The 27,314-nt window shown below is 44.6% G+C and overlaps 1 protein-coding gene across 1 annotated transcript in view; it reads left to right on the plus strand.

Moving 5' to 3' along the window:
• LOC310791597 (asc-type amino acid transporter 1-like) overlaps window positions 1-27,314 on the plus strand; it is a gene marked incomplete at both ends in the record, with an annotated part of 91,826 nt that overhangs the window by 53,009 nt on the left and 11,503 nt on the right. The window contains 2 exons of the mRNA XM_083653263.1: window positions 7,810-8,014; window positions 10,388-10,539. Of these exons, the coding sequence (XP_083509389.1) occupies window positions 7,810-8,014; window positions 10,388-10,539 (357 nt within the window). The remainder of the gene's footprint in view (window positions 1-7,809; window positions 8,015-10,387; window positions 10,540-27,314) is intronic.

Here is a 27,314-nt window from a genome sequence, read left to right on the forward strand (position 1 = left end):
CCTCCAGTTTCTACTGTGGTAAGACCTCACCATGGTACCCCAGGTCCTCCAGTTTCTACTGTGGTAAGACCTGACCATGGCACCCAGGTCCTCCAGTTTCTACTGTGGTAAGTCCTGACCATGGCACCCCAGGTCCTCCAGTTTCTACTGTGGTAAGACCTGACCATGGCACCCCAGGTCCTCCAGTTTCTACTGTGGTAAGACCTGACCATGGCACCCCAGGTCCTCCAGTTTATACTGTGGTAAGACCTGACCATGGCACCCCAGGTCCTCCAGTTTCTACTGTGGTAAGACCTGACCATGGCACCACAGGTCCCCACTTTCTACTGTGGTAAGCCCTGACCATGGCACCCTATGACCCCAGTTTCTACTGTGGTAAGACCTGACCATGGTACCCCAGGTCCTCCAGTTTCTACTGTGGTAAGACCTGACCATGGCACCCCATGTCCTCCAGTTTCTACTGTGGTAAGACCTGACAATGGCACCCCAGGTCCTCCAGTTTCTACTATGGTAAGACCTGACCATGGCACCCCAGGTCCTCCAGTTTCTACTGTGGTAAGACCTGACCATGGCACCCCAGGTCCTCCAGTTTCTACTGTGGTAAGATCTGACCATGGCACCCCAGGTCCTACAGTTTCTTCTGTGGTAAGACCTGACCCTGGCACTGCAGGTCCCCAGTTTCTACTGTGGTAAGACCTGACCATGGCACCACATGTCCTCCAGTTTCTACTGTGGTAAGACCTGACCATGGCACCACAGGTCCTCCAGTTTCTACTGTGGTAAGACCTGACCATGGCACCCCAGGTCCTCCAGTTTTACTGTGGTAAGACCTGATCATAGTACCACAGGTCCTCCAGTTTCTACTGTGGTAAGACCTGACCATGGCACCCCATGTCCTCCAGTTTCTACTGTGGTAAGACCTGACAATGGCACCCCAGGTCCTCCAGTTTCTACTATGGTAAGACCTGACCATGGCACCCCATGTCCTCCAGTTTCTACTGTGGTAAGACCTGACCATGGCACCCCAGGTCCTCCAGTTTCTACTGTGGTAAGACCTGACCATGGCACCGCAGGTCCCCAGTTTCTACTGACCATGGCACTTTCATGCTTGTTATCATTTTCAGTAGCTTATCTTTTAGCCAAGGTCATGTGTATTGTTCTTTGTCAGGACTTGATAACGAGCCCGTATGCTAAAGCTAACACTGGCTTTTTCCCTGCACATTTTCTTAAGAGATACGTCTTTTTTGGCGAGGAATACTCTATATTTGGATTTCCCTGTCACTGTCAAGACCTAAACCACTATTACTCCCATCACCACTAACGGCAGCAGAGAGGCTTATATCATAAAGAAACAAACAGGTTAATGTAAGACATATTAGTACATTTTACTCAGTATTTCTCAGTAGTGTCTTAAGTAGGCTATTACTGAGATATGATATATTTTCTAGTTATTAGGGTTAGTTTCTCATCATCATCCAACTAAAACAAAATTCAACATAAATAGAGGACATTTGACTGTAGAGTATCTCCCTTGCATCATCATAAACTGTACAATAGAACAGAAAATGTATCTTGTTCTCAATTTCACACAAGTCACAAAGCAAACAAAGTCTATCTTCTTCAGGGGTAGCATTAAACCTACCAGTCTCCAGTGCCAAGGGCAGAGTTCCAGAACACACACAGACAGCACAACTGTGCACACAGGGACCTTTTTCGTCTGTCCAAATCAAACTTCACATAAAGGGCCCTATTCTCCCACAGGCCATCGGCGCTATTACGGGCCTTAACCGCAAAAAAACGTGCCTTGCGCCTGTTTCGGGAAAATAGCAATAGGCTTTAGGCTGCCAAATGCGCTTTAGGCCGAATGGGCGTGGCGCAGTCCCTGAATGAGCCAAAGTGGGCGTGTCGGCGCTAAATACCGGCGTACTGCTATCTTCCAGCCATCTTCCGACCTGGCCTACTTTTAGCGCTTTGCGCTTTTGAAAAGCAGGCCTATTCTGTGCACGGGGACAGGAAAGTGAATGGAGAATAGAATATATAGAAAAAAATAGTTTAGAATACAATAGAATATAAGATTGCAACCCTTCTCAGGCTTTGGGTGAAGCTGTAATGCACAGTTTCATTAATTTAGTTTAGGCTATCATAATAATCCCTATTTATGTGTAATATAGCTCAACGTTTTATTATCCCCCCCCCCCCCCCCGAAATTAGCTAGGCTACTAATATTACTAATATTCCTAATTAATATGTATTATTATTTAATTCAGATAATTGACATTATAGGCATGTATATCGTTTAATGTGAGAGAAAGGGAGAGAGAAAGAAAGAGAGAAAGAAACTGGAGAAACGTTTGTGTAGCGCTTCTTCATACCCCACTCTCATTACAGCTATTCATTACAGAATTGTCTGTTGTATTTATATTTTCTGTTTGCAAAGCAGAGTAGTTAGAATTATTTCCAAATGTTTCCCCCGTCTGTGGCAGCGGAGCTGTCCGAGGTGCCGTGTAGCCTACATTAAGTGCAAGAAAGAATGAGAAAGAGAGAGGGGGATATTTAATTAGGCTACAATTCTAAATAAAATATGAAAAACAATGACAAAGCAAAAGATTAATTTAATAGGGGCGTCCTCTATACGTTCTCCTCTCCCTGCACGGGGCCGTCCTCTCCTCCTCACAGGACGCCGCATCACGCAGGAGATGCGGGGAGCGGAGCCGCGCTGGTGCGCTATGAGGCGCTGGTGGTCGTGCAGGCGGGTCGTGCAGCAGTGGAGCTGACTGACAAACAGATTGAGTGCTCATACAATTATTTGATTTACAGCAGTGGAAACCACTGAGTCGGAGGACGACGGCGAGGGCTCTCCTCCCATCCACTCCCCCTCCCCTCCACCGGGACCTGGGGTGTGCGGCGCGCGGCCTGGGTCGCCGACAGGCCGCTCGAGGCCCGGCCGCTCCCCTCCCAGGCACCCCCTGGCTTTTAAAGCCAGTCTGATTGATTACTGAAGATTTTATTGAGAATGAACATATTTGTCAGAGCCTGTGGGCAGGGGGTGGGGGGGGGGGGGGGAAAGCATAGGCCAAATAAAATACTATTACTCAATAATAAAATCCAGTAAATTAAATAGAATAAAGTTATCAGATCCAGTAAAAGTGATAGGTGTCATTCAGAGGATGTTGCATCGTGCAGTGGGGGAGAAGAGATAAAACGATATCATTCTGCCCAAACTTTCATCTAATCTCATGACATCCAGCCATAGGCAATATTTTTTTCTATCCGATGCATTTAGAACATTATTTTCACTTTGATCTTGCTATAGTGTAGCGTATTTACATGCTTGCAGTATTTAAACTAAAAACGATTAAAAAAAAAAAAAAACGAAAAACTGCAGTTAGATTGGTTTGAGAAGCATAATAATATGGAATAATAGCCTATATATGGAGATAGACAGACCGGATGAAGGGAGGGGGGGGCCGCGGAGCCCTTGGCTTTGTCTGGTTTTACCGGATTTGTCCAGGAATTGGAGCTTAAAAGGCAAGCGTGTGTCTCTTCCCTGCAATTCTCCAATGAGCGGACAATGCATAATTTTACGCTTAAAAGGCGTGGTTATAATGGTTGAGGCTGAGTTTAGCGCCGATACCAAGATATCAAGTGCGCTGGTCCACGCCCACTGCTTTGCGCTGCGGCTGGCGCTCGGCCTAGAAACTGCGCCGCTGCAACGATAGGGCCCAGTGGCTCCACACACTAACTGTCTTTTATGAGACGATAGGTTCTTAGCTTTGTTTTATACCATAAATCAACAGACTATTTGTCTTTATACAAAAGAAACATATTACTCATATAGTCTCTTGAATATCACAAACTAACCTGTTATGAAAAATAAACGACAAATCATTCAAATAGAATAAGGATTTCAATTCAATTGCATGTCTTTATACTCTTTACACACTACCCCTCAGCTTTTAGGAGGTTGTTTCAAATGCTCCTTAGATTTTAGAATGCTTTTCTAGACGGCCGACCGGAGCGCACCACTGCGAGGGAAAGGGGTGCGCTGGATTTACAACACGAGACAAAACGAGAGCTGATGCTAAACGGAATGCGGCACGTTTTACAGCGTCTCAATTTGATCGTGATTCTCTTGTTTTCATGATTATGCGAAAGGCAAAAATCTTGATCACGAATCATGATTAATATGAGATGAATTGTGCAGCCCTTAGTTAGTTAGTGCAGAGAGGTCAGGACAGGAGGACTCTCCAGTCCAGCTATTCAGCTGTCATGCCGAAGCTTGTGACGGCACAAACATAAACAGGCGTTATGTAAGCCTCCTAAATCACATGTGACAGTGCTAACGTACCGCCGCAGGCCCTCACTCACTCTGGATCATTAGAGAGAGTGTGTGTGTGTGTGTGTGTGTGTGCGTGTGTGTGTGGGGGGGGGGGTATGGGGGGCGTCGTGCTTCACTGGATTTTATCCGTCAAAATGTTTATATAAATAACTTTTATTTAACTAGGGAGTCACGTTGAGATTAAAAACCTCTGACTTTTACAAGTGAGACCTATAGCCAAGGCAGAGGCAGGGTCAAATAGCAGCATCAGATCACATAACAGGACAACAACATCAAATTACAACACAGCAACAAATACATCAGAAACAGTGCATAAAAAAGGAAGCAATATTTAGTCGTGTGTTTGTTAATTGATGCAAGTGCAGCTAACAGCGACCACTTCCATTATCCTATATGTTTAAAATAATTTAAAATCAGGGCCTGCAGGTCATTCCAGGACCAAGGGCCATAGTCGAACAGGCTTGCTTTGCCAAAACTCTGTTAAAACCCTGGAGAAAAAAAATAATAATGAAAATACACGTAAGGTCTGAAATGAGTATTGCAGAGCTGTTTTTTGGGGGAAATGTCATTTTGAGGAGCATGCAGAAAATGTGTTCAAAAGTAATCCAAAAGTAGCGTAAAGTAATCAGTTACATTGTGATACTTGGATTACATTACCCATTACAATTTTTAACAGGTAATTAGTAATTGTATCGGATTACATTTTTAAAGTAACCCTCCCAACCCTGGTTGTAGCCTACGCAAAGTGAGGGGTGACCATCCTAGCATGCTGATGTGTAAGGTACAGTGATGGGTCCTCAAGCTAGAATACGTGATATTCCTCTCAAGGCTGAGTGATGCAGGAGGTCCAGGTTGGAGCAGGTGGACGATGAAGCAAACCTAGTATAGTGATAGTACCATAATCAATCTGAGAAGAAGGCCAGCAGCTAAGCCAGTGGTCAGTCCTTCACAGTGCACTGAGCCATGGCTCTTCTGATGGAGACTCTCGCCTCTCTCGTCTCTTCTGATGGAGGCTCTCATCTCTTCTGATGGAGACTCTCATCTCTTCTGGTCCAGAAAGGAGCAAAACATGTTTTGCTTTGACAGCTGCTGTTTGCTGGATTTGCCAGAGTACAGAGAGAGAGAGAGGGGGATGTTGTGGAAGGAGTCCAAGGCTGGATTTGAACTTGGCACATGGTGGGGTCATCTATCTATCTATCTATCTATCTATCTATCTATCTATCTATCTATCTATCTATCTATCTATCTATCTATCTATCTATCTATCTATCTATCTATCTATCTATCTATCTATCCATCCATCTAAATAAAGGCAGAATGTCTGTCTGTCCCTCTGTCTGTCTCTCCTTCACATATCTCCCGAAACCGTTTGTCCAAACGACTTCTGTACACTGCTGTAAACTGGGGGGGGGGGGGGGGGGGGGTAATACCGCTATAGCCTAATAATACAATAATAATACAATATAATACTATAGCCTACCTACCTTGTGCTAAAAAGAATCAGCATGACGATCAGGCAGATATGGCTCATAGACAATCGGGATCGGTGGCAAAAAAAAAGGGATCTGCGCATCTCATGTCTTCTAAGGGCTCTGTAGTTTGTGCACTATTTTGGAGAAATACTTATTGTAAAGTGTCTGGTTGCTAGCTACTAGTCCTAAGGTTACTGTAGACTACCACATAATAACTGTTGAGCCTGTTGAAAGATGAAAAATTTTCCTTACTGGGGCTTCCCTAAACACCTCTTGGGGGGGGGGGGCAGATCAAATGAGATGTTTGGTGAAATATGGGAGGTAATTTGAGGTGGAACTGATGTTACTTGAATTATGGACACGGCAGATTCGCACGGGATTACGATCACAGACAACCTCCGCAATCATTACAAATGACCTAGCAGAGGTCCCCGGGCTCTTTTCACAGCAAAGCAGGAAGTAAAGCATGTGTAACCAATGACATTAATGAGGAGGGCCCCTGGCACTGGAACACTGCTTTACTTCCTGCTTTTACCACCTCAAAACGGTTGCTGTGAGATGGGTCCATACTAGTGCCATGTGAATAAGGGCTTTAGCCAACTGAGTCAACACTAAGTTTGTTTATTCCCATTTGGATTTGGTCCAGCTGAGCTGTTTCCACTGTAGGGCCAAGCTGGGCTGATCAGGGCTTGGACATTGCACCCCTTCCCCCGCCCCCCTCCTTCCCCCCATGGCTATTGATTCAAATATAGATAATTGATGTGATCTTTTGGTCACCACAGAGCTAGTTAGCACCCAAGGAAAGACTTCCAAGAAAATGGCAACTTGATTTGAGATTGTCTATGTGATTATTAGTAATAATAATTAATCCATACTTTCCCATTCTTCAGCTCCATATGCTCATTAAATTACAACACTATGTGTATATCATTTTGGGGTCAGTGGAAATAAATAGACCTATTCTGTCATTTTATCTGTCTGGATTCCTTCAGCCAATCAGCGTAGCCAAATCCAGTCCTTCAGCCAATCAGTGTCGGATCCAGTCAAAACCAAATCCACTCGGAAGAACGGCGAAAACGTCTTTTCTTGTTCTTGTTTAATTGTTGTTTTTGGATTTGCGTCTATTTCTGCAATATCTACACTTACGGCCGTGTAAACTCTACCAACCTTAACATTACTGCCCGTGCCCGTTGCTTCGGGAGCCGCAGAGCCATGGGAGCAGCCATTACTGTTTCGCCAGCGGCGTCCCTGATTGGCTGGTTATGTTTTCAACTACCAGCCAGGTCCCTGATTGGCCTGTGCATTTTGTAATTTCTGAAAAGGCCCGCCCCTGGCTGGAGGCCAGACGGTCCCTCAGAACCAAACAATGTGAGATCACGTGACCGGATGGTTTAGCAGCTACTTCTGACCCGTTCTTATGTCTTCCCTTCACTTCTCTCATCCAAGATCATTTAAGGTTACAGGAAGATCTGTTCTCTTGTCTGGGTGCTGTCAGCCCTGTATCTTACTATTGGTGCCTCATTCTGGTTAAGCCTGTCAGTTAGATGCTTAAAACGTAACACGTAATTGTAGGTTGAAGACCAAAACACACCCTAAAAGCAGCTGAGGCAGGAGACTTGATGGTAATGATAAGGTGGTTTTTGGACAGTCAGTAGTTGAAACAAAATGGAGTTGAATCAGCGAATCCCTCCTGGTTTTATTTTAAGAGCTGGGATGCCTTCAGAAGCTTCTTTGAGTCTGTGTTTTTTGTCTTATTACCTTATGTCTTTCAGCAGGATATTTAAAGAATAAATGTGTACATGTATTTGGGTGAAATTTGACGTACAGATGTAGCATATTATGTGTTTTCAGGATCAAGAAATCGCTTGAACTGTACGTCAATGATTTGGGTGTAACATAAAGTCAGAGAAGTTTTAGGCACACATTTTGATCATCCTGTGTGTTAAACTACGCCTAACCTTTACAACCTCCACACCCTCTCTCCCCTACCTTCTCCAGGGAACATCATCGGCTCTGGGATCTTCATCTCTCCCAAAGGGGTGCTAGAACATGCGGGCTCGGTGGGGCTGTCGCTCATCGTGTGGGTGCTGGGAGGGGGCATCTGCGCCCTGGGGTCCATGTGCTACGCCGAGCTGGGCGTCACCATCCCCAAGTCTGGAGGAGACTACTCCTACGTGACGGAGATCTTTGGAGGGCTGGTGGGGTGAGTAGTTGTCATATTTCAACACGTCTGGTGGTAGGGCTGTGAATCTTCACTGGCCTCACGATTCGATTCGATTACGATTCAGAGGGCTACGATTCGATTCGATTACGATTATTGATGCATCTTGATGCATCTCGATGCATCTTAAATCGATGCATCACTTTTTTTCCCCAATACATGATTTATTTTTTCTCACTTTATTTTTTCTCACTGTGTGCCTACTTTTAAAATAAAAGTGCATTTGGAATTGCATTGTATTATGATCCATAATTAAAATAAACAACTGCATGTACTTCCATTATATTTTATTTGATTATTATTATTTTTTATTTTTTTTACATTTTAGATTTTTGACATTTGTGAATCGATGCAGAATCGTGCACGTCCGCATCGCGATGCATCTTATAATCGATTATTTTTGACACCCCTATCTGGTGGTGTACAGTTTTGGATGCTGGTCTGTCTTTAACACAATATACAGTATGTTCATAACAACATGAGACAACATGTTACACTGTTGTCATGTGAAAACCTCGTCACTTCAATTTTACGTCATTTCCATGGTCCTCTGTGGGACCTTCTGGGCTTATGAATCTCAGGTTCTCACCTCTTGGTGTGGACCTTGTTATACAGCAGTCGAGATACAGATGTATGCAGGGAGAATGGTTCAGTTTAGCCGGACTCTTCATCTGGAACCAATCAGCTGTGAATGTGTTGTGAAGCTCATGTGGTCATGTGATATGTAAAGTGACCCTGGAGCAGCACTGTTAGTCTGAGAGTCAAAGAGGCCCTCCTCTGCTGTGGGGACGGATCACTCCTTTCACTTCTTCTGTCTCCTTTCATTCATTCATTTGCACAAACGGAGGGGAAACGGAAAGAGCAAACATTTGTGCATCAAAACGCCAAAGAGCCTAATCAGAGCCTTTCACGTCAAACCAAGCAAAGTGAAGAGAGCAGTCCTGCTTTGAACACAGTTGATATCGTCGTCTTAACATCCATCTAGTTGATTTAACTTTTGAATCAGCCCGAGTCGCCACAGGCAGAGAGAAACCTAAAGCTGGGCCAAAAGCTCCTGGCTGTAGTTCTGGCTACTTGGCTAGTAATTGCGGCTATTGACTGGAGCCTTTTTTGGCTACAAGTGAGCGACTGTTTTCAGCTCATTGTAAATGTTTTGCGGTGAGACACGCCGAGATCCAGGATGTTCTTGTCTTCTCATGTCTCCTCTCCTCTTCTGGTGGTGAAGTGAAGTGTTTGTCTGAAATGATGTTCGGACCACAATCAAACAACCACGGAAGTCTTAGATCATCAATGAAGTTGTAGCAGCCAGTCAGCCAACAGCAAACAGCAACACAGCAAAAATGGCATCCAGGACTAGGTAATTTCAATGATTGTAACATGAAATGACACAATACAGTAATATCGCTAGGGGCACGGTGGCGCTGTCGCCTCAGAGCAAGAAGGAACCTGGGTTCGATTCCCACCTAGGATGCTGTGGCCCCCAGGGCATGCCCCCTTTACCGCATGCCCTCAGGGCCTATAGTGCCCAGCTGAGGTATCTTGTGAAAAGGGCCTTTCTGTGGGGAGTTTGCATGTTCTCCCTGTGCTCCCCTGGGGTTCCTCTATACAACATCGGTATGGACCCACACTAAAAACATGCAGAAGATCGTCATCTGACCAGCGACGACTACAACAGAAGTTGGTCTTCAGGCGCTGTACACTAGAAAGCTGGACACTGCTCATCGCTGCCCCCAAGAGGAAAGACAAACTTGGATGGGATAAATGCAGAGACTATTTCACCGGCCACCGTCAGCATGAGTGTGTATGTGTGGCTGTGGCTATGGGTGTCATGTGAGACTGGTTTGTCCGTCCGGTTCTTCTAAATTAAGTCCTGTAAAACGACCACAATGGCTTCCATTCCATTGACACAGATAAGGAATGTGGTCCTCTTTCAGGCACCATTTTTCGAACAGCTTCCACTTGTTCTGAATAGTAGGAGACCGACCGCGGACAGCAGGGGCCACGCCCACAGTGCCAGGCTCTCTCAGGGGCCACGCCCACAGTGCCAGACTCTCTCAGGGGCCACACCCACAATGCCAGACTCTCTCAGGGGCCACGCCCACAGTGCTAGGCTCTCTCAGGGGCCACACCCACAGTGACAGGCTCTCTCAGGGGCCACACCCACAGTGCCAGACTCTCTCAGGGGCCACGCCCACACGGTCAGAGAGATGTGTGAGAGATCATGTGCAAATAAATCAGTATAGTTTTTCGGTGGAGTGCCCCTTTAATGTGTTTGAATTGTCAGCTTCATGTGGATGTGTCATTAAAGTGCTAATAATTTGTCACATATTAACCCTTGGTGTCTTGTCCCTGTAGTTTCCTGCTGCTATGGAGTGCTGTCCTCATCATGTATCCCACCACGCTGGCCGTCATCGCCCTCACCTTCTCCAACTACGTCCTGCAGCCGGCCTTCCAGAACTGCGTGCCTCCATACATGGCCACCAGACTGCTCTCCACCGTCTGTATCTGTGAGTCCCACACAGTCTCACTCATTTTAACCCAGTTTGAACACCTTTCACTGGTAGTCTGGTAGTCTTCTCTGATTTTGTCTCCAATTTGTCACTTAGGTTGAGAATTGCAGACATCTTTGTTAAAATTGGCTAAGTGGTGCGGTCACGGTGGCGGTGTCTGTGGCGGTGTCAGTCCCGATTATGATGTCATCAGTGATGTCACTCGAGCAACTGTGATGTAATATAAGCCGATGGCGCACAGTTGCATGATGGCGCCTAAGTGGGTGGGCGGTGTGTGTCTCTCTGTCTGTCTGTCAGTCACAATTTTGGGAGGCTGCGGAGCGGGCGATTACCATAACTGCAGCCATGGCGCATCATCTCCAGAGTCTCCACGCTACGCGCTTTATTTTTGTACTTTGTCTTGTTTCATGTGTACAAATGTGCTCTCTTTATGTTTATGAATATGATGATTTTAGTGGTTTTGTATTCTGCGTCGTTTTCAGGACACTTTACTGCAAGCATGAATTAATGAAGTCAAGTCAAGCCAGCACAAACAAACCACTAACCATCTCCTGGGGTGGTGCTTTGTTTTAGAGGGGTCAGAGTTCATTTGGCACGTTCACATTATGGACAAAGAAATGGCTGAGTCAGGACTGAGTCCACTGGAACGACTGCACTGTAGCTCCTCCCCATACTGTAGGCCATATTTTTTTCCGGATGATGGCGAAGGCTGGAGGCACCCTCTCTGCCTGTGATTGGCCTAGCGTCAAACGTTCATCCAATCACATTCGCTTGGCTATCCTGCGTCTATTTCTACAGTCTGTGGTCAGACAGACAGCAGTTTCGCTTGCTAGCATGCATGAAAGACTGTGTGTGTTTATGTTTTTGATATAGTCTGGTCTCTGATTTATAATGCTGCCGCTACTCTTGGCAGTGCACGTATGTAGCCTACAGACAAATAAAAAAGAAAAGGTAAAAGATGAATGAGAATTGATCAAGGGTTATATAAAAACAGTGTCAATGCCCATTTACTCATTCTAACACAAGAGTGACATGCATTTGAATTGAAATATATATCAGTATGTGGTGTTTGCCCAGCCCTTCATTGGGAAATGCAGCTTTATGGAGTGGGATCAGGTGGAGATGGTCTTCAGAAACTTTGATGAGATTGACAGTAAGTAAACATTGTTTCAGATACATGGTGTAGTTGTGGAAAAGTGTGTGTGAGTTTGGAAGAGGAGTGCACCACTAGGTGGAGATATGCATCCATAGCAGTGTTGATTTCGTCGACGAAAACTACCGTATGAGGAAAAATGTTAGTCGACTACCTATTTTCACTGGTGAAAACTAGACTAAATGTTAGGGAGGGACGAATTGGGAAGAGATCCAATCAGAAGAGAAGAAGAAGTTAAAGATCTGTGTCTGTATTGCACATTCAAACCTTAAAGGGCCCATATTTTGCTAATATAATGTATTATTATTTTATTGTTGGCCTCCACTAGAGTAACTTATTGCATCAGTCATAGTTTAAAAAACTCAGTTTATCTTGTACTGGCTCTCACTGCCCCCTTCAGTTCACCCTCTGTCTGAAACGCTCTGTTTTTAGGTCCTGTCCCTGAACCCCCACCCTCCGGAAAATACTCCAGGTGGGCAGCGCGAGGAGTTTTTGCGTTTGCAAACTTCTGCCCAGAGAGCTATAGCGCTGTAGAAGCGAGACTGTCTGTCTGTCTGTCTGTCTCACTATCTATCTATCTATCTATCTAGATAAGATAGATAAGATAGATAGATAGATAGTCATGCATAACAGAAACAGACAGGCGATCTCTGCTATGGCTAATAAATTTGGTAGTTGTAAAACAATTATATCAACGAGCAACGGATTGTCAAAACGAATTTGACCATCGGTGAAAAACGTGACTTGGACATAAAGCAAGCTATCAATTGATTTATCAACATCCCCCTAGCTATCTACAGCTCCGCTAGGCCCGGGCTGCACCCGGAGATTTCCTTCGGTGGCTGGCCAAGCAGGGATTCTATTACCACGGCCTGCCATAACGTTACACCCTGCCCGGGGAGCTTCACACTAGCTAATGTAGCTAGTTAGCTAACTTCCCAAATGCTTGTGACTATAGTGTGCCTCTCCTAGCAAAGGCTACACGGACCAAACCAAAATGAGGACTTGGAGAAGTCAGCAAGTTGGACTAACGTTACAAGTTCTGAAAATATGTGCCTTTCGTCATTCATCGGTTGTTCATATGTCTATAAGGCAGCTGTGCTGCTAGGCTAACATTGCTAGTGCTAACGTTACCCAGCCGGTAAGTAACGTTAGCGCTTCCTAGCAGCACATTGGACCGATGCTGGAATGAGACACATATTTTCAGAACTTACCACTTCAGTCCTACATCCTGGCTCACTTCCATGTCGTCTCCTTGTTTTTGCGGTCTGGAATCCGTTATTCCATGAGACTACGTCCCAGACAGCCAGGCTAGAGAGAGCCTGGTGAGTGGTGACGCGGGTTAGAACAGGGAAGAGAGGGGAAGGGTGGGAGCTAGCGTGCGCGCGCTGCGCGCCGGCCGGCGGCAACGCTTTGTTGCCAGGGTAACAAGTCCTTACTGACGTCACAAAAATTATGGTTCTCGCACAAAATCGCCATAAATCCATGTCATCTCGTCTACGAGAGTTCATAGGCGCGAGGGGTGGTTCATGGGGGTAACATTAAAACACTTTCACATATTTATTTGAAGCTTAGCCCATGTTTAATATGACCATCCAAGATTGTAACAACATATATATGATACAAAATTAAGAAATGCATAATATGGCCCCTTTAAAACAATTCCAGAATAGCAGATTAATATATCTTTACAATAAGTTTGGAAATTCTAATGAATAGTTACGGTTTTCTTTGACTAAGATGAGATGAAAATACTTAGACACTTAATCGATGAAAACTTGACTAAATAAAATCAGGATGAGCTTGACTAAATTTGATAAGAGCTTAAGAGAAAGTGGATTATAGCTCACTCAGATAAACATGTGAATGTTGCAAAGGTTTTTGGTTCAATCCCAGCCTCAGGCAATTTCTTAAAAAGTACTCACATTATAAGCTGCAGCAGTGATCCTTCTTTATCATCACCAGTTGTTTGAACACTGATAGAAATAAGCGGATGAAGGAGACTAGTCAGTCTAGCTAAACTCACTGGAACAAATCTCACCTGTCTCACTCTTTATGCTCTGTGTTATTGTCAGTGTCAATACAGTGTGTAGAAATCAGAAGCTTAACTCCCAACAGCTCATAGCTCAGTCGTCTGAGCGGCTGTGTCATTGTCTCTGTCTGACAGGTAGACTGTTGGTTCGATTCCCGATGGAGGAGACATATTACAGCACTGCCCTGACTTTAACATCACCAGGTGACATCATGGTACATCCCTGCTGCAGGTGACATCATGGTTCGTCCCTGCTGCAGGTGACATCATGGTACATCGCTGCTGCAGGTGACATCATGGTACATCCCTGCTGCAGGTGACATCATGGTACATCCCTGCTGCAGGTGATATCATGGTGCATCCCTGCTGCAGGTGACATCATGGTACATCCCTGCTGCAGGTGACATCATGGTACATCGCTGCTGCAGGTGACATCATGGTACATCGCTGCTGCAGGTGACATCATGGTACATCCCTGCTGCAGGTGACATCATGGTACATGGTACATCCCTGCTGCAGGTGACATCATGGTTCATCCCTGCTGCAGGTGACATCATGGTACGTCCCTGCTGCAGGTGACATCATGGTACATCCCTGCTGCAGGTGATATCAGGGTGCGTCCCTGCTGCAGGTGACATATTGGTACATCCCTGCTGCAGGTGACATCATGGTACGTCCCTGCTGCAGGTGACATCATGGTACATCCCTGCTGCAGGTGACATCATGGTACATGGTACATCCCTGCTGCAGGTGACATCATGGTTCATCCCTGCTGCAGGTGACATCATGGTACGTCCCTGCTGCAGGTGACATCATGGTACATCCCTGCTGCAGGTGACATCATGGTACGTTCCTGCTGCAGGTGACATCATGGTGCATCCCTGCTGCAGGTGACATCATGGTACATCCCTGCTGCAGGTGATACCATGGTGCATCCCTGCTGCAGGTGATATCATGGTTCATCCCTGCTGCAGGTGATATCATGGTACATCCCTGCTGCAGGTGATATCATGGTACATCCCTGCTGCAGGTGATATCATGGTTCATCCCTGCTGCAGGTGATATCATGGTACATCCCTGCTGCAGGTGATATCATGGTGCATCCCTGCTGCAGGTGATATCATGGTACATCCCTGCTGCAGGTGATATCATGGTACATCCCTGCTGCAGGTGATATCATGGTACATCCCTGCTGCAGGTGATATCATGGTTCATCCCTGCTGCAGGTGATATCATGGTACATCCCTGCTGCAGGTGATATCATGGTTCATCCCTGCTGCAGGTGACATCATGGATCATCCCTGCTGCAGGTGATATCATGGTACATCCCTGCTGCAGGTGATATCATGGTTCGTCCTTGCTGCAGGTGACATCATGGTTCATCCCTGCTGCAGGTGATATCAGGGTGCGTCCCTGCTGCAGGTGATATCATGGTACGTCCCTGCTGCAGGTGATATCATGTTGCGTCCCTGCTGCAGGTGATATCATGGTACGTCCCTGCTGCAGGTGATATCAGGGTGCGTCCCTGCTGCAGGTGATATCATGGTACGTCCCTGCTGCAGGTGATATCATGGTACGTCTCTGCTGCAGGTGATATCAGGGTGCGTCCCTGCTGCAGGTGATATGGTACATCCCTGCTGCAGGTGATATCAGGGTGCGTCCCTGCTGCAGGTGACATCATGGTTCATCCCTGCTGCAGGTGATATCATGGTACGTCCCTGCTGCAGGTGATATCATGGTTCATCCCTGCTGCAGGTGATATCATGGTGCGTCCCTGCTGCAGGTGATATCATGGATCATCCCTGCTGCAGGTGATATCATGGTGCGTCCCTGCTGCAGGTGACATCATGGATCATCCCTGCTGCAGGTGATATCATGGTGCGTCCCTGCTGCAGGTGACATCATGGATCATCCCTGCTGCAGGTGATATCATGGTTCATCCCTGCGGCAGGTGACATCATGGATCATCCCTGCTGCAGGTGATATCATGGTTCATCCCTGCTGCAGGTGACATCATGGATCATCCCTGCTGCAGGTGATATCATGGTTCATCCCTGCTGCAGGTGACATCATGGATCATCCCTGCTGCAGGTGATATCATGGTTCATCCCTGCTGCAGGTGACATCATGGATCATCCCTGCTGCAGGTGACATCATGGTACATCCCTGCTGCAGGTGACAACATGGTGCATCCCTGCTGCAGGTGACATCATGGTACATCCCTGCTGCAGGTGACATCATGGTACATCCCTGCTGCAGGTGACATCATGGTACATCCCTGCTGCAGGTGACAACATGGTGCATCCCTGCTGCAGGTGACATCATGGTGCATCCCTGCTGCAGGTGACAACATGGTACATCCCTGCTGCAGGTGACATCATGGTACATCCCTGCTGCAGGTGACATCATGGTACATCCCTGCTGCAGGTGACAACATGGTACATCCCTGCTGCAGGTGACAACATGGTGCATCCCTGCTGCAGGTGACATCATGGTACATCCCTGCTGCAGGTGACATCATGGTACATCCCTGCTGCAGGTGACAACATGGTGCATCCCTGCTGCAGGTGACATCATGGTACATCCCTGCTGCAGGTGACATGGTACATCCCTGCTGCAGGTGACATGGTACATCCCTGCTGCAGGTGACATGGTACATCCCTGCTGCAGGTGACATCATGGTACATCCCTGCTGCAGGTGACAACATGGTACATCCCTGCTGCAGGTGACAACATGGTTCATCCCTGCTGCAGGTGATATCATGGTACATCCCTGCTGCAGGTGACATGGTACATCCCTGCTGCAGGTGACATGGTACATCCCTGCTGCAGGTGACATGGTACATCCCTGCTGCAGGTGACATCATGGTACATCCCTGCTGCAGGTGATATCATGGTTCATCCCTGCTGCAGGTGACATCATGGTACGTTCCTGCTGCAGGTGATATCATGGTGCGTCCCTGCTGCAGGTGATATCATGGTGCATCCCTGCTGCAGGTGATATCATGGTGCATCCCTGCTGCAGGTGACATCATGGTGCATCCCTGCTGCAGGTGATATCATGGTGCATCCCTGCTGCAGGTGATATCATGGTACATCCCTGCTGCAGGTGACATCATGGTACATCCCTGCTGCAGGTGATATCATGGTGCGTCCCTGCTGCAGGTGATATCATGGTGCATCCCTGCTGCAGGTGATATCATGGTACATCCCTGCTGCAGGTGATATCATGGTGCATCCCTGCTGCAGGTGACATCATGGTACATCCCTGCTGCAGGTGATATCATGGTACATCCCTGCTGCAGGTGATATCATGGTGCATCCCTGCTGCAGGTGATATCATGGTTCATCCCTGCTGCAGGTGATATGGTGTGACCGTACAGACCTGTATGAGATGAGTTGTGTTTTGATGATGTGTCGGACTAACAGCTGACAGTTGACTCCAACGAGGAGACATGTGTTTACGATGAGAGAACTTAGGAAGCCTGGTCTCAGTTGAACTCTTCGGTATAAAAGAAGATGATAATAATTCAAGGAAAGTTACAACACTAATGGATGATTTCTGTAAACAAGCCCAGTAACCATTAACTGATCAGTTATAGGGCCAACGGTCTAACCTTGACCAGGATCAAAGACTTCTAATCTAAATGACACAAAGACACTACTGATACAGATGGATCAGTAGATAATCAGTCTGGATGTCAATAGACAATAGTTAGTGTCTCTCTCAGATAGGCCACGTCACTATAATAAAATACGATTAAAATAAACTCCTCAAAAAAAGTTTGGAAACGTTATTTTGCTCGATTATTTCTCCCCTTTAATAATACCAATTGGTATTGTATTTTATATAGTTGGAAAGCCTGATTAATCACCTTTACAACGGGGTACAACTTGTAAGGATTGTGCATTCGTGGAATGAGAAACACACAGCTAAACGTGTGGGTAGCGCCCCCAAAAAATGTGCAATATTCTTCTGTTGGTATTTTTTTTTTTTTTAATCTAGTAGCCTAGATTTCCATTATCCATTCATGCACATTGAAAATCGAATATAACATTATACTGTAGGCCTACATCTAATATAAGATGTTATCTTAGCCAGTACAGTAACATGTTTTTGATTATTCTTTTTATTAAATAGAAAAACACATTGGGTTATGCGGTATAGATTTCAGTAGTGACTGGTAGGCTATAGCGAGAGGGCAATATGTCAGAGAACTCATTCATGCACTGTTCTATACATTAACAATAATAATAATAATAATAATGTAACTGTTTAGATTTGCTGTCATTTGATGGGAGAAGTGTGTTTGCAGAAGATGGTGGTGACTGAGGAAACGTAACGTTACAGTAGGCTCATGGGTGCATGAGAAGACTCACATTCAGTGGCGGACTGCATAATCGGGCACGTCGGGCAAATGCCCGGTGGCCTGGCCTGGCCTGCCAATTTTTTTTTTTTTTTTTTTTTTTTTTTTTTTTGCAGGCCGATGTCGATTAATTAAAAATGCCAATAATCGGCCCCAATTAATCGGCCGGCCGATTAATCGGTCGACCTCTATCACAATCTGATAGTAATTAGGCCTGACATTTTAAAATGACTGATTAGCATGAAGTGGGCATGTCTGTGAAGGGGAGACGTGTGCGCCCCATAGAAGCCATTCTCATTCACATATCTTGAGGTCAGAGGTCAAGTCACCCCTTTGAAAATGGCCATGCCGGTTTTTCCCCCTCGAGTACTTTAGCCTGAATTTGGAGCGTAATTTACTGTAGCGCCCTTCCCGACAAGCTAGCTGCTAGCATGATATAGTTGCTACAATGGATGCCTTAGGGCTTCTAGTCTCATGATACACATCTTCACTAGCCCCGGTCAAATCGCTAGTGGATACAGCACCCCAAAAAATATTAATAAATAAAAAATACAAATAATTTATTTGACGGGGTTCCGTGGACCCCACTTTAAGAACCCTTGGCCTAAGCAAAGGGAATTAGCATTGGAAGTCGATTTACTATGAAGTGATTTTTGTAAAAAAACAAACAAAACAAACAAAAAAACAGACATGTTCCTGGTGGGAGTGTTTGGCTGCTGGAACAGCCAATCAGGTGACAGATTAACTGGTTGTTCTGGACCCCTGCCAGGCCGACTAAACTGTTTTTAGTTTAGCGCTCTGAATGTAAGTCAGTCTAGATATGTGCTCAGCTCACACACACAAACACACACGCTATCTCCCTCCCCTATGAATGTACTCAATGAGAGTCCAGAACACATCCAGTCACATTACCAACAGTGTGTGTGTGTGTGTGTGTGTGTGTGTGTGTGTGTGTGTGTGTGTAGAGTAGGTGTGTGTGTGTGTGTGTGTGTGTGTGTGTGTGTGTGTGTGTGTGTGTGTGTGTGTGTGTGTGTAGAGTAGGTGTGTGTGTGTGTGTGTGTGTGTGTGTGTGTGTGTGTGTGTGTGTGTGTGTGTGTGTGTGTGTGTGTGTGTGAGCCGGTCGGGACCAGTTAACGCCTGGCTGTTCTAAGAACTTCTAAGAATAGGAGCCTGGTCAGTCATGTGTCCATGTCAGGACATTCAGTAGCACTGCTCTCATCACATCACCACACATTAACATATTCATATGAATATATGAATTCATATATTCATATTAATAACTGCCAAAAGACCCAAATGCCAATCTGCAAAAAGTACATGTATGTTTTCCCAGGAATGATGGACAATCATCATTTCAATCACGAGAGACAAGCGAAGTATTAAGTACAGTAGTGGGGCAGTTAATGGTGTGTGTGTGTGTGTGTGTGTGTGTGTGTGTGTGGGGGGGGGGGGGATGTGATAACGGCAGCATGAATGGACTAAAGTGGACTGAGAAACATATTAAGAAGCAGCAAGATGATTGGCTAACAATGGAGGTGTGTCGCTGTGCTATGTGACCAGCTGATGTGAGCAGCTGATATCTCGATCGACGAGCCGGGAAATGACAGCAAGAGTTATGAGAGGGCATGTGTGAGAGATGGCAGGATGGTGTGAGACATCAAGCTACTGTAAGCATGCAGAAGTTAAGTTAAGTTAAGTTATCCTTTATTTATCCCCATGGGGAAATTCATCCTCTGCATTTGACCCATCCTCTACTAGGAACCTTCCTAGAACTAGGAGCAGTGGGCAGCCGCAGTGCAGCACCCGGGGAGCAACTCCAGTTCTTTTGCAAGTGTCTTGGTCAGGGGCCACTGACAGGAGTATTAACCCTAACATACATGTCTTTGATGGTGGGAGGAAACCGGAGCACCCAGAATATGCAAACTCCACACAGAAAGGACCTGGGACGGACTGGGGTTCGAACCCGGGACCTTCTTCTTTTTTCTTTTTTTTTTAGACTTCCTGATAGGAAGATAGACTTCCTGACTGGACCGCCATTACTGAGAACCATGACTTTTTGAAATTATTTGAAATCCATACATGATCATGGAAACTTTGATCATGATCATGGAAACCCTGTGCCTGTTTATATTTTTTGTCTCACTAATTACCTTCTGGCCTCTTGTGTTGTTATTTTTTGTGTTTGGTGAGCCAAAGACAATGTTCTACCTTAAGGACAATAAAGTTATATTCAATTCAATTAAATTAAATTCTAAATTCTCCGTTTTCAGCTAAACACATGACAACTTGGCATCTAAGGGGTTCTGGAGACTTGGATTACGCCAGACGAGCAGGATGGAGCCTTTCTTATGCCTCCGCCGGCGATAGCCAGGCTTGACGCATTATGGATTTGGCTTGTCCGTGTGCCCGTCCGTCCATCTGATGTTCGTTAACACGATATCTGAGGAACCCCTTGACGGAATTTCATCAAATTTGTCTCAAACGTGGACTTGGACTCAAGGATGAACCGATTCGATTTTGGTGGTCAAAGGTCAAAGTTCAGGGTCACTGTGACCTCACGAATGCCATTCCCAAGTTTGTTACCATGATATCTCAGGAACGGCTTGACGGAATTTGTTCCAATTTGGCTCCAATGTCAAATTGGACGCAAGGATTTTGGTGGTCAAATGTCAAAGTTCAAGGTCAATCTGTTGGTTCCAGCCTTAAAACTCATAAGCATTTTCCGAAATGTCTATGGAGAAAATTAATGGGGAACTCTCTTCCAGGGCAAGACACGTCATGGAAAGTCATGTGACTGTTGAGCTCTATAAGCCACAACCAGCAAGATCCTACTGCTTAAGACCTCCTCAGAGGCCTACATTTACAACCTAATGTCTGTTCAGCACTCTTTGGCATTGCATCAACTGACCAACTGACCAACAGATTATTAATAAGCATGAGCACATGATGACCTTCATGACTCTGCTTGGCTGTAGGATCTTGTTGCACTGGACATCCTCCAAACCAGCAAACTCCTCACTATGGACGAGTGATCTGATGCTCCACTTCAAACTTGATCCAAATGAAATACACACCCAGAGGGTCCAAAGAGCAGTTCTACTTCACCTGGAACTCAGTAATGTATCTCAGCAAACTCAAATCCCCGTGCTTATAACCCAAAACGATGTATGCATTTATTTTGCTAGAATATATCAGATATTAGCCTTTCTTTTTTTATTGTCTTTTTCCCTATTGGGATGCACAATCAGGGATTTGGTGGCATGGGTGGAAGGAGAAGAAGAAGAAGAAGTTTCGATGTTGGCATTCCAACAAGAACATGAATGGTTCTGTCTGTTATCCAATTCTTCCCATAAGATGACATGAACAGAGCGTTTTCTGAGCTGCATCCCCGACATTCAATTCAATTCAATTCAATTCACTTTATTTGTGAAGGGACAGTGTACATTAATCAACATAGTCATGTAAATATACCCGATTTAGCCAGAAGGCTAATTTTCCCTTTGCCTGGTGTTGATTGGCATCCTATAAAGAAAAACTTGCAATAGTTAAAAACAACAGCAAAAGACAGGAAACAAAATAAAAAATAACAGCAACAACAAAAAACACCATTGTTAGGAAAAAATAAGGAAGTGCACATACAGTAGAGGTAAAACAGGATAAAAACAACATAGGTAAATCTGAAGTTTGACAGACTGAATTTTATTTTATTGCAGATTCGTTTATTGTGATGTCCGTAGACATGACTGTAATCAACATGGCAGCATTCAAGTGTTTTAAGCTTTCAGGTGGACTTTCAGGTTTCTGCTTGTGCATGATGATCTAAGCAAAAGGAAATAATTTTTCTCCATTGATAATTAAATGTATTAATATAAAGCTATATAAACTATTAAAAAAACGACTTCAGTGAGTGAGTGAAATCAGTGTGTGAATTTGTGCGTGCTGTTGTTGGGTTGGGTAGTGGTGGGAGGGGGGTCACGAACCCCAGCCTAAAGTTTTTTCGGGGGCTCAAAAAGGTTGAGAACCACTGCCTATAGACCTTATTCACAGCGCGGCCATCTTGGATTACGTCATCGCACAGGGTGGCAAAGTTGCGACAACAACAATGTATTGTTGCTGTGTGCCCGGGCTGCAACTCTGATAAACGTTGGGAATCTGGCAAATCATTGTCGTTCCATCGTTTCCCAGCTAACGACAAACTCAGGAGACAATGGATTGTGAAAATCCGGAGGGATATTGGACCGAATTTCCAGGTAAAACAAGATTTTGCTTATCGTTAGCCCCTGTTAGCGTTATCTAGCACCACGTTAGCATTACAGCCTAGCTAGCTTTCAGATTGCATTAATACATGCTATGTAATGTACACGAGCTGAAATATATAATAATAATATCAACGCACATCTTTGACTTAATATTTAAGAAGCAAAACCCACCAGATTTAACCAAGATTTCATGTGTAGCAACCATGTAAAGACTCACATCCCTTGCAACGTCAACGTTACTGTAACTTGTCTTGCTGTCACCCGACCTCAAATGTTCAGGTTTATAAATGCTAATTCAGTAACGTGATGTGGTTATATGCTCAATGGAACACATATTTATTCTGTGTAATGTTCATACAGATTACATCAAACACAAAGGTGTGTTCAAAGCACATCAACCCTGAGTGTTTTGAGGCTGGCCTGGCTGGGAAGACATACCTGGTTCCAGACAGTGTCCCCCAGCTGTTTCCATGGACTAAACCCACCCGTGTCAGGAGATGTATCACCATAGTGTAGTAAGTGAATATTATATATTATATTATATGTATTTTAAGTACTGTGAGCACTAATGAGGGTTTGTTTATATACTCTCTGTGTGTGTGTGTGTGTGTGTGTGTGTGTGTGTGTGTGTGTGTGTGTGTGTGTGTGTGTGTGTGTGTGTGTGTGTGTGTGTGTGTGTGTGTGTGTGTGTGTGTGTGTGTGTGTGTGATGTGATGTAATGCCTCTTGAACTATGACTGGTAGCCTCTATTCTTTTTTCCTTTCTGTAAGAGGAGCTGTGTAGTATTGTGTATTTATCTGTTGTGTTTTTTGTGTCTATCTATCTATCTATCTATCAGTAAGGAGCGTGCAGGTGGAGAGGGATTTCAAACGGGTTTGCTCCAGGCGCGCAGACTTTGAGGGTCTTGCCTCTGCACTACGCAAACAGAAGTCCAGCGACATGAAGAGAGGAATCACGCTGCTGGAGGCAGCAGCGATGTATTCTGAAGTCACACGTCACCAGTTTCCCCAGTGGGTTTGTGGTGAATACAAATGCCCCCCATCTAGGATGTCCACCTGACAGGAGAGTCACAGATCTGAATGCAGACCCCTGCCATGGCCTTCTTGAAATAAAATGCCCAAATAAGGACAGCTACAGGAGTTGCCCATACCTAATTGAAAAGGAGGATGGTAAATATTCTCTAAAGCATGGCCTCTTGACCGATTAAAAATAAATAAACATTTGTTTGAAATCATGTCATTCATTCTTTCAGGTTCCCATAGGGCTTCACAATTATGTCAACATCACAATTTAATCATGGTTTTTACAAAGTTCAAGGGTATTTCTTGTTTACTATTCAGCACAATATTGCATTTTGAAATAGCATGTCACATCAGTGCCATGGATACCTGATTAGGACAGTGTAATGCAGTGTTTCTCAAACTTAAAAATGTCAAGGTCTCCCCTTAACTCAGTTACAGTTAGACTTGTATGGGTCAATTTAGACCCCCCTAAAGGAACCCACAGAGTCCCTGGAATCCACTTTGAGAACCACTGGTGTAATGGAAAGAATATTGGCTACTCTGAGTTTTAAAGACCAAATTTGTGTGTTTAAACTTTTTTCCTCAAGAGATGAAGGATTGCAATCACAAAGACAACATTATACAAAGGGATTGTTTTTAATTAAATTCAGAAATAATAATTACAATACATTTCAAAGTGCTTTTTCCTTTATCATTCAAAGTGTAATTTCAATGATTAGACTCACACGGGGGAAAACTAAAACAGATGCCGTTAATATGCCTCCAAACGTGTTTCTTTGGCTCTTTAAAAATAGCAGATATGAGCATGTTGGTCTTCTATTTTTGAAAAATCTTGAAAAGTTGTGCAAATCTTTGATTATATATATATTGTAGCGAATCAGTGTTACACATACAGTGGTGAGCAATGGTAGTGTCTCGACTACAGATAGGAACTGATGTGTGGGAGTGTTATTGGGGAACACTATGCTGTTGGGGATACTTCCGGGGGGAGACTGAGCATGCGCGGTCAGTCTCCAGACACTGCCTAGAGGGAATGCTGCTAGCTATGAGCGTGACAACCGCTGAGAGTTGTAATATAACTAACTGATAATAAAGAACCCTGTACCAGCAAGAAGCCTCTGCCTCATGAGTTACCAGGAACGTTACAATATTTTTTTTGGGAAGCGAACATTTTTAACTCAAATCTTTGCTTCTGGGGGTCCCTGGAACAAAATATTTTGAGATGGTTCGTGTGACTTCAGAATACAACGCTGCTGCCTCCAGCTCAAGCGTGATTCCTCTCTTCATGTCGCTTGTCTGGATGGACTTCTGTTTGCGTAGTGCAGAGGCAAGACCCTCAAAGTCTGCGTGCCTGGAGCAAACCCGTTTGAAATCCCTCTCCACCGGGCACCGGCACGCTCCTTACTGATAGATAGACACATAAAACACAACAGATAAATACACAATACTACACAGCTCCTCTCTTACAGAAAGGAAAAAAGAATAGAGGCTACCAAGTTCAAGAGGCATTACATTACACACACACACACACACACACACACACAGAGTATATAAACAAACCCTCATTAGTGCTCACAGTACTTAAAATACATAATATATAATATTCACTTACTACACTCTGGTGATACATCTCCTGACACGGGTGGGTTTAGTCCATGGAAACAGCTGGGGGACACTGTCTGGAACCAGGTATGTCTTCCCAGCCAGGCCAGCCTCAAAACACTCAGGGTTGATGTGCTTTGAACACACCTTTGTGTTTGATGTAATCTGTATGAACATTACACAGAATAAATATGTGTTCCATTGAGCATATAACCACATCACGTTACTGAATTAGCATTTATAAACCTGAACATTTGAGGTCGGGTGACAGCAAGACAAGTTACAGTAACGTTGACGTTGCAAGGGATGTGAGCCTTTACATGGTTGCTACACTACATTGAAATCTTGGTTAAATCTGGTGGGTTTTGCTTCTTAAATATTAAGTCAAAGATGTGCGTTGATATTTCAGCTCGTGTACATTACATAGCATGTATTAATGCAATCTGAAAGCTAGCTAGGCTGTAATGCTAACGTGGTGCTAGATAACGCTAACAGGGGCTAACGCTAAGCAAAATCTTGTTTTACCTCGAAATTCGGTCCAATATCCCTCCGGATTTTCACAATCCATTGTCTCCTGAGTTTGTCGTTAGCTGGGAAACGATGGAACGACAATGATTTGCCAGATTCCCGACGTTTATCAGAGTTGCAGCCCGGGCACACAGCAACAAGACATTGTTGTTGTCGCAACTTTGCCACCCTGTGCGATGACGTAATCCAAGATGGCCGCGCTGTGAATAAGGTCTATAGGGGTACGCGTAGCGCAGTTTGGGAACCACTGGGCTTGACCATTAAGAAATCAAATCAAATAAATAACTTAACATAAACACTCACCTTATGTGCTGTTTCCCCTCATGCTTTTGATAGATGTCACGAATTAGTTTCTAGTTTTTGTTTTGATCTTACTATACCTGTATGATTGAAATGAGCGTCACACTGACTAGACATGTCTTTTTGTGGACAAAATTAAACAAGGTGGTGGTTGTTGTTGTTGTTGTTGTTGTTGTTGTTGTAGTACTCCTGTAGTAGTTAATATTAACAGTGATTAAAAGATTAAATGTTGTCAGGAGTGTTCACAGTCAGACTGGTCATGCTATATATTAAATGCTCTTGAAAATCACATGACTGTTTCATTGAATGCTGCACAGAACTCATTTAGAGGTTGATTGAGGGATCATGGTAGGTCACCAGACCAGCTACTGCTCTGATTGGCTGGCAAAGGCCCGGCCTACTCTTAGCGCTGATTGGTCAATTTCAGACCACATTTCCAGTGTCTACAGTACATAGACACTGGAGCAAAATCTGACTGGCTTGTACAAGGTAGTTGGTGACTGTGGGTAAATAGCATAGTAACATTTTAATATTTTTGGCATAGTACATTTTTTTGTATTACTTCGCACCGCCAAGTCCCAAAATCATATACTCATTGCCACATCGTATTGGCTCTGTGATAGCATTTTGAAGTTTGAAGTGTAAATGTAGCATCAGACCAGAGCACGTATGTCTTTAATCCCACACAGCCCTGCACACTTTGAAGCTGCAGCTTCTCCTGAATTCACATCATAAACATGTGTGTTCTATTCTCAGCTCTGTGTCAAACACACGGTGGAGAAAATGTACGAGCACATTCCTGTCATCACAGAGGAATGCCAGACCTGATTTCCTGCTGTAGGAGCAACTCACACTCCAGTCTCTGCATAAAATGACTCTGTGCCCTTTAACAGCCACAGCTGTAGTTTGAGGGCGGGTCTAGGGGGTTTGAAATTGAATGAGTGACAGGTTGTAGCAACCAGTGTTGGGGGTAACTCATTACAAAAGTAACATATTACATGTAATATATTACTTTTAGCAGTAACTCAGTAATATAACTTATTACTTATAGGATTTCAGTAATATTATACCAGTTACTTTGTCAAGTCACTCAAGTTACAAATTGAGTTAATGCTTTTTAATCAAAGCACCTATTTAAATAAAGATACAATCATTTCCTAAACAAACTGTGTTTTCATGCAAATAACCACTATAGATGACAATAACAAAGGAAAATAATAAAATTTAGTATTTTGGATTATTTACACCAGGCGCGTAGCCACGGGTGTGCTAGGGTGTGCCAATGCCACCCAGACAGGCCGCTGGCACACCCAAAAAAAATGGGGTAAAAAAGGTTTTTTGTTTTGTCTGCAAAACACATCAACGCTGTCATGCACTGTGTCCAACTTATCCTATGTGCGAATAGAAATCACGCTCCGCTGACCTATGTGCCCCGGAGCATCATGGGAATAGTTAAGCTGTCGTCCACGTAAAGTAAACAAATGCACGCACAGCTGTAGCAGCAGCAGC

Source organism: Poromitra crassiceps (assembly GCF_964638095.1).
Source record: "Poromitra crassiceps genome assembly, chromosome: 16".
Taxonomy (NCBI): Eukaryota; Metazoa; Chordata; class Actinopteri; order Beryciformes; family Melamphaidae; genus Poromitra; species Poromitra crassiceps.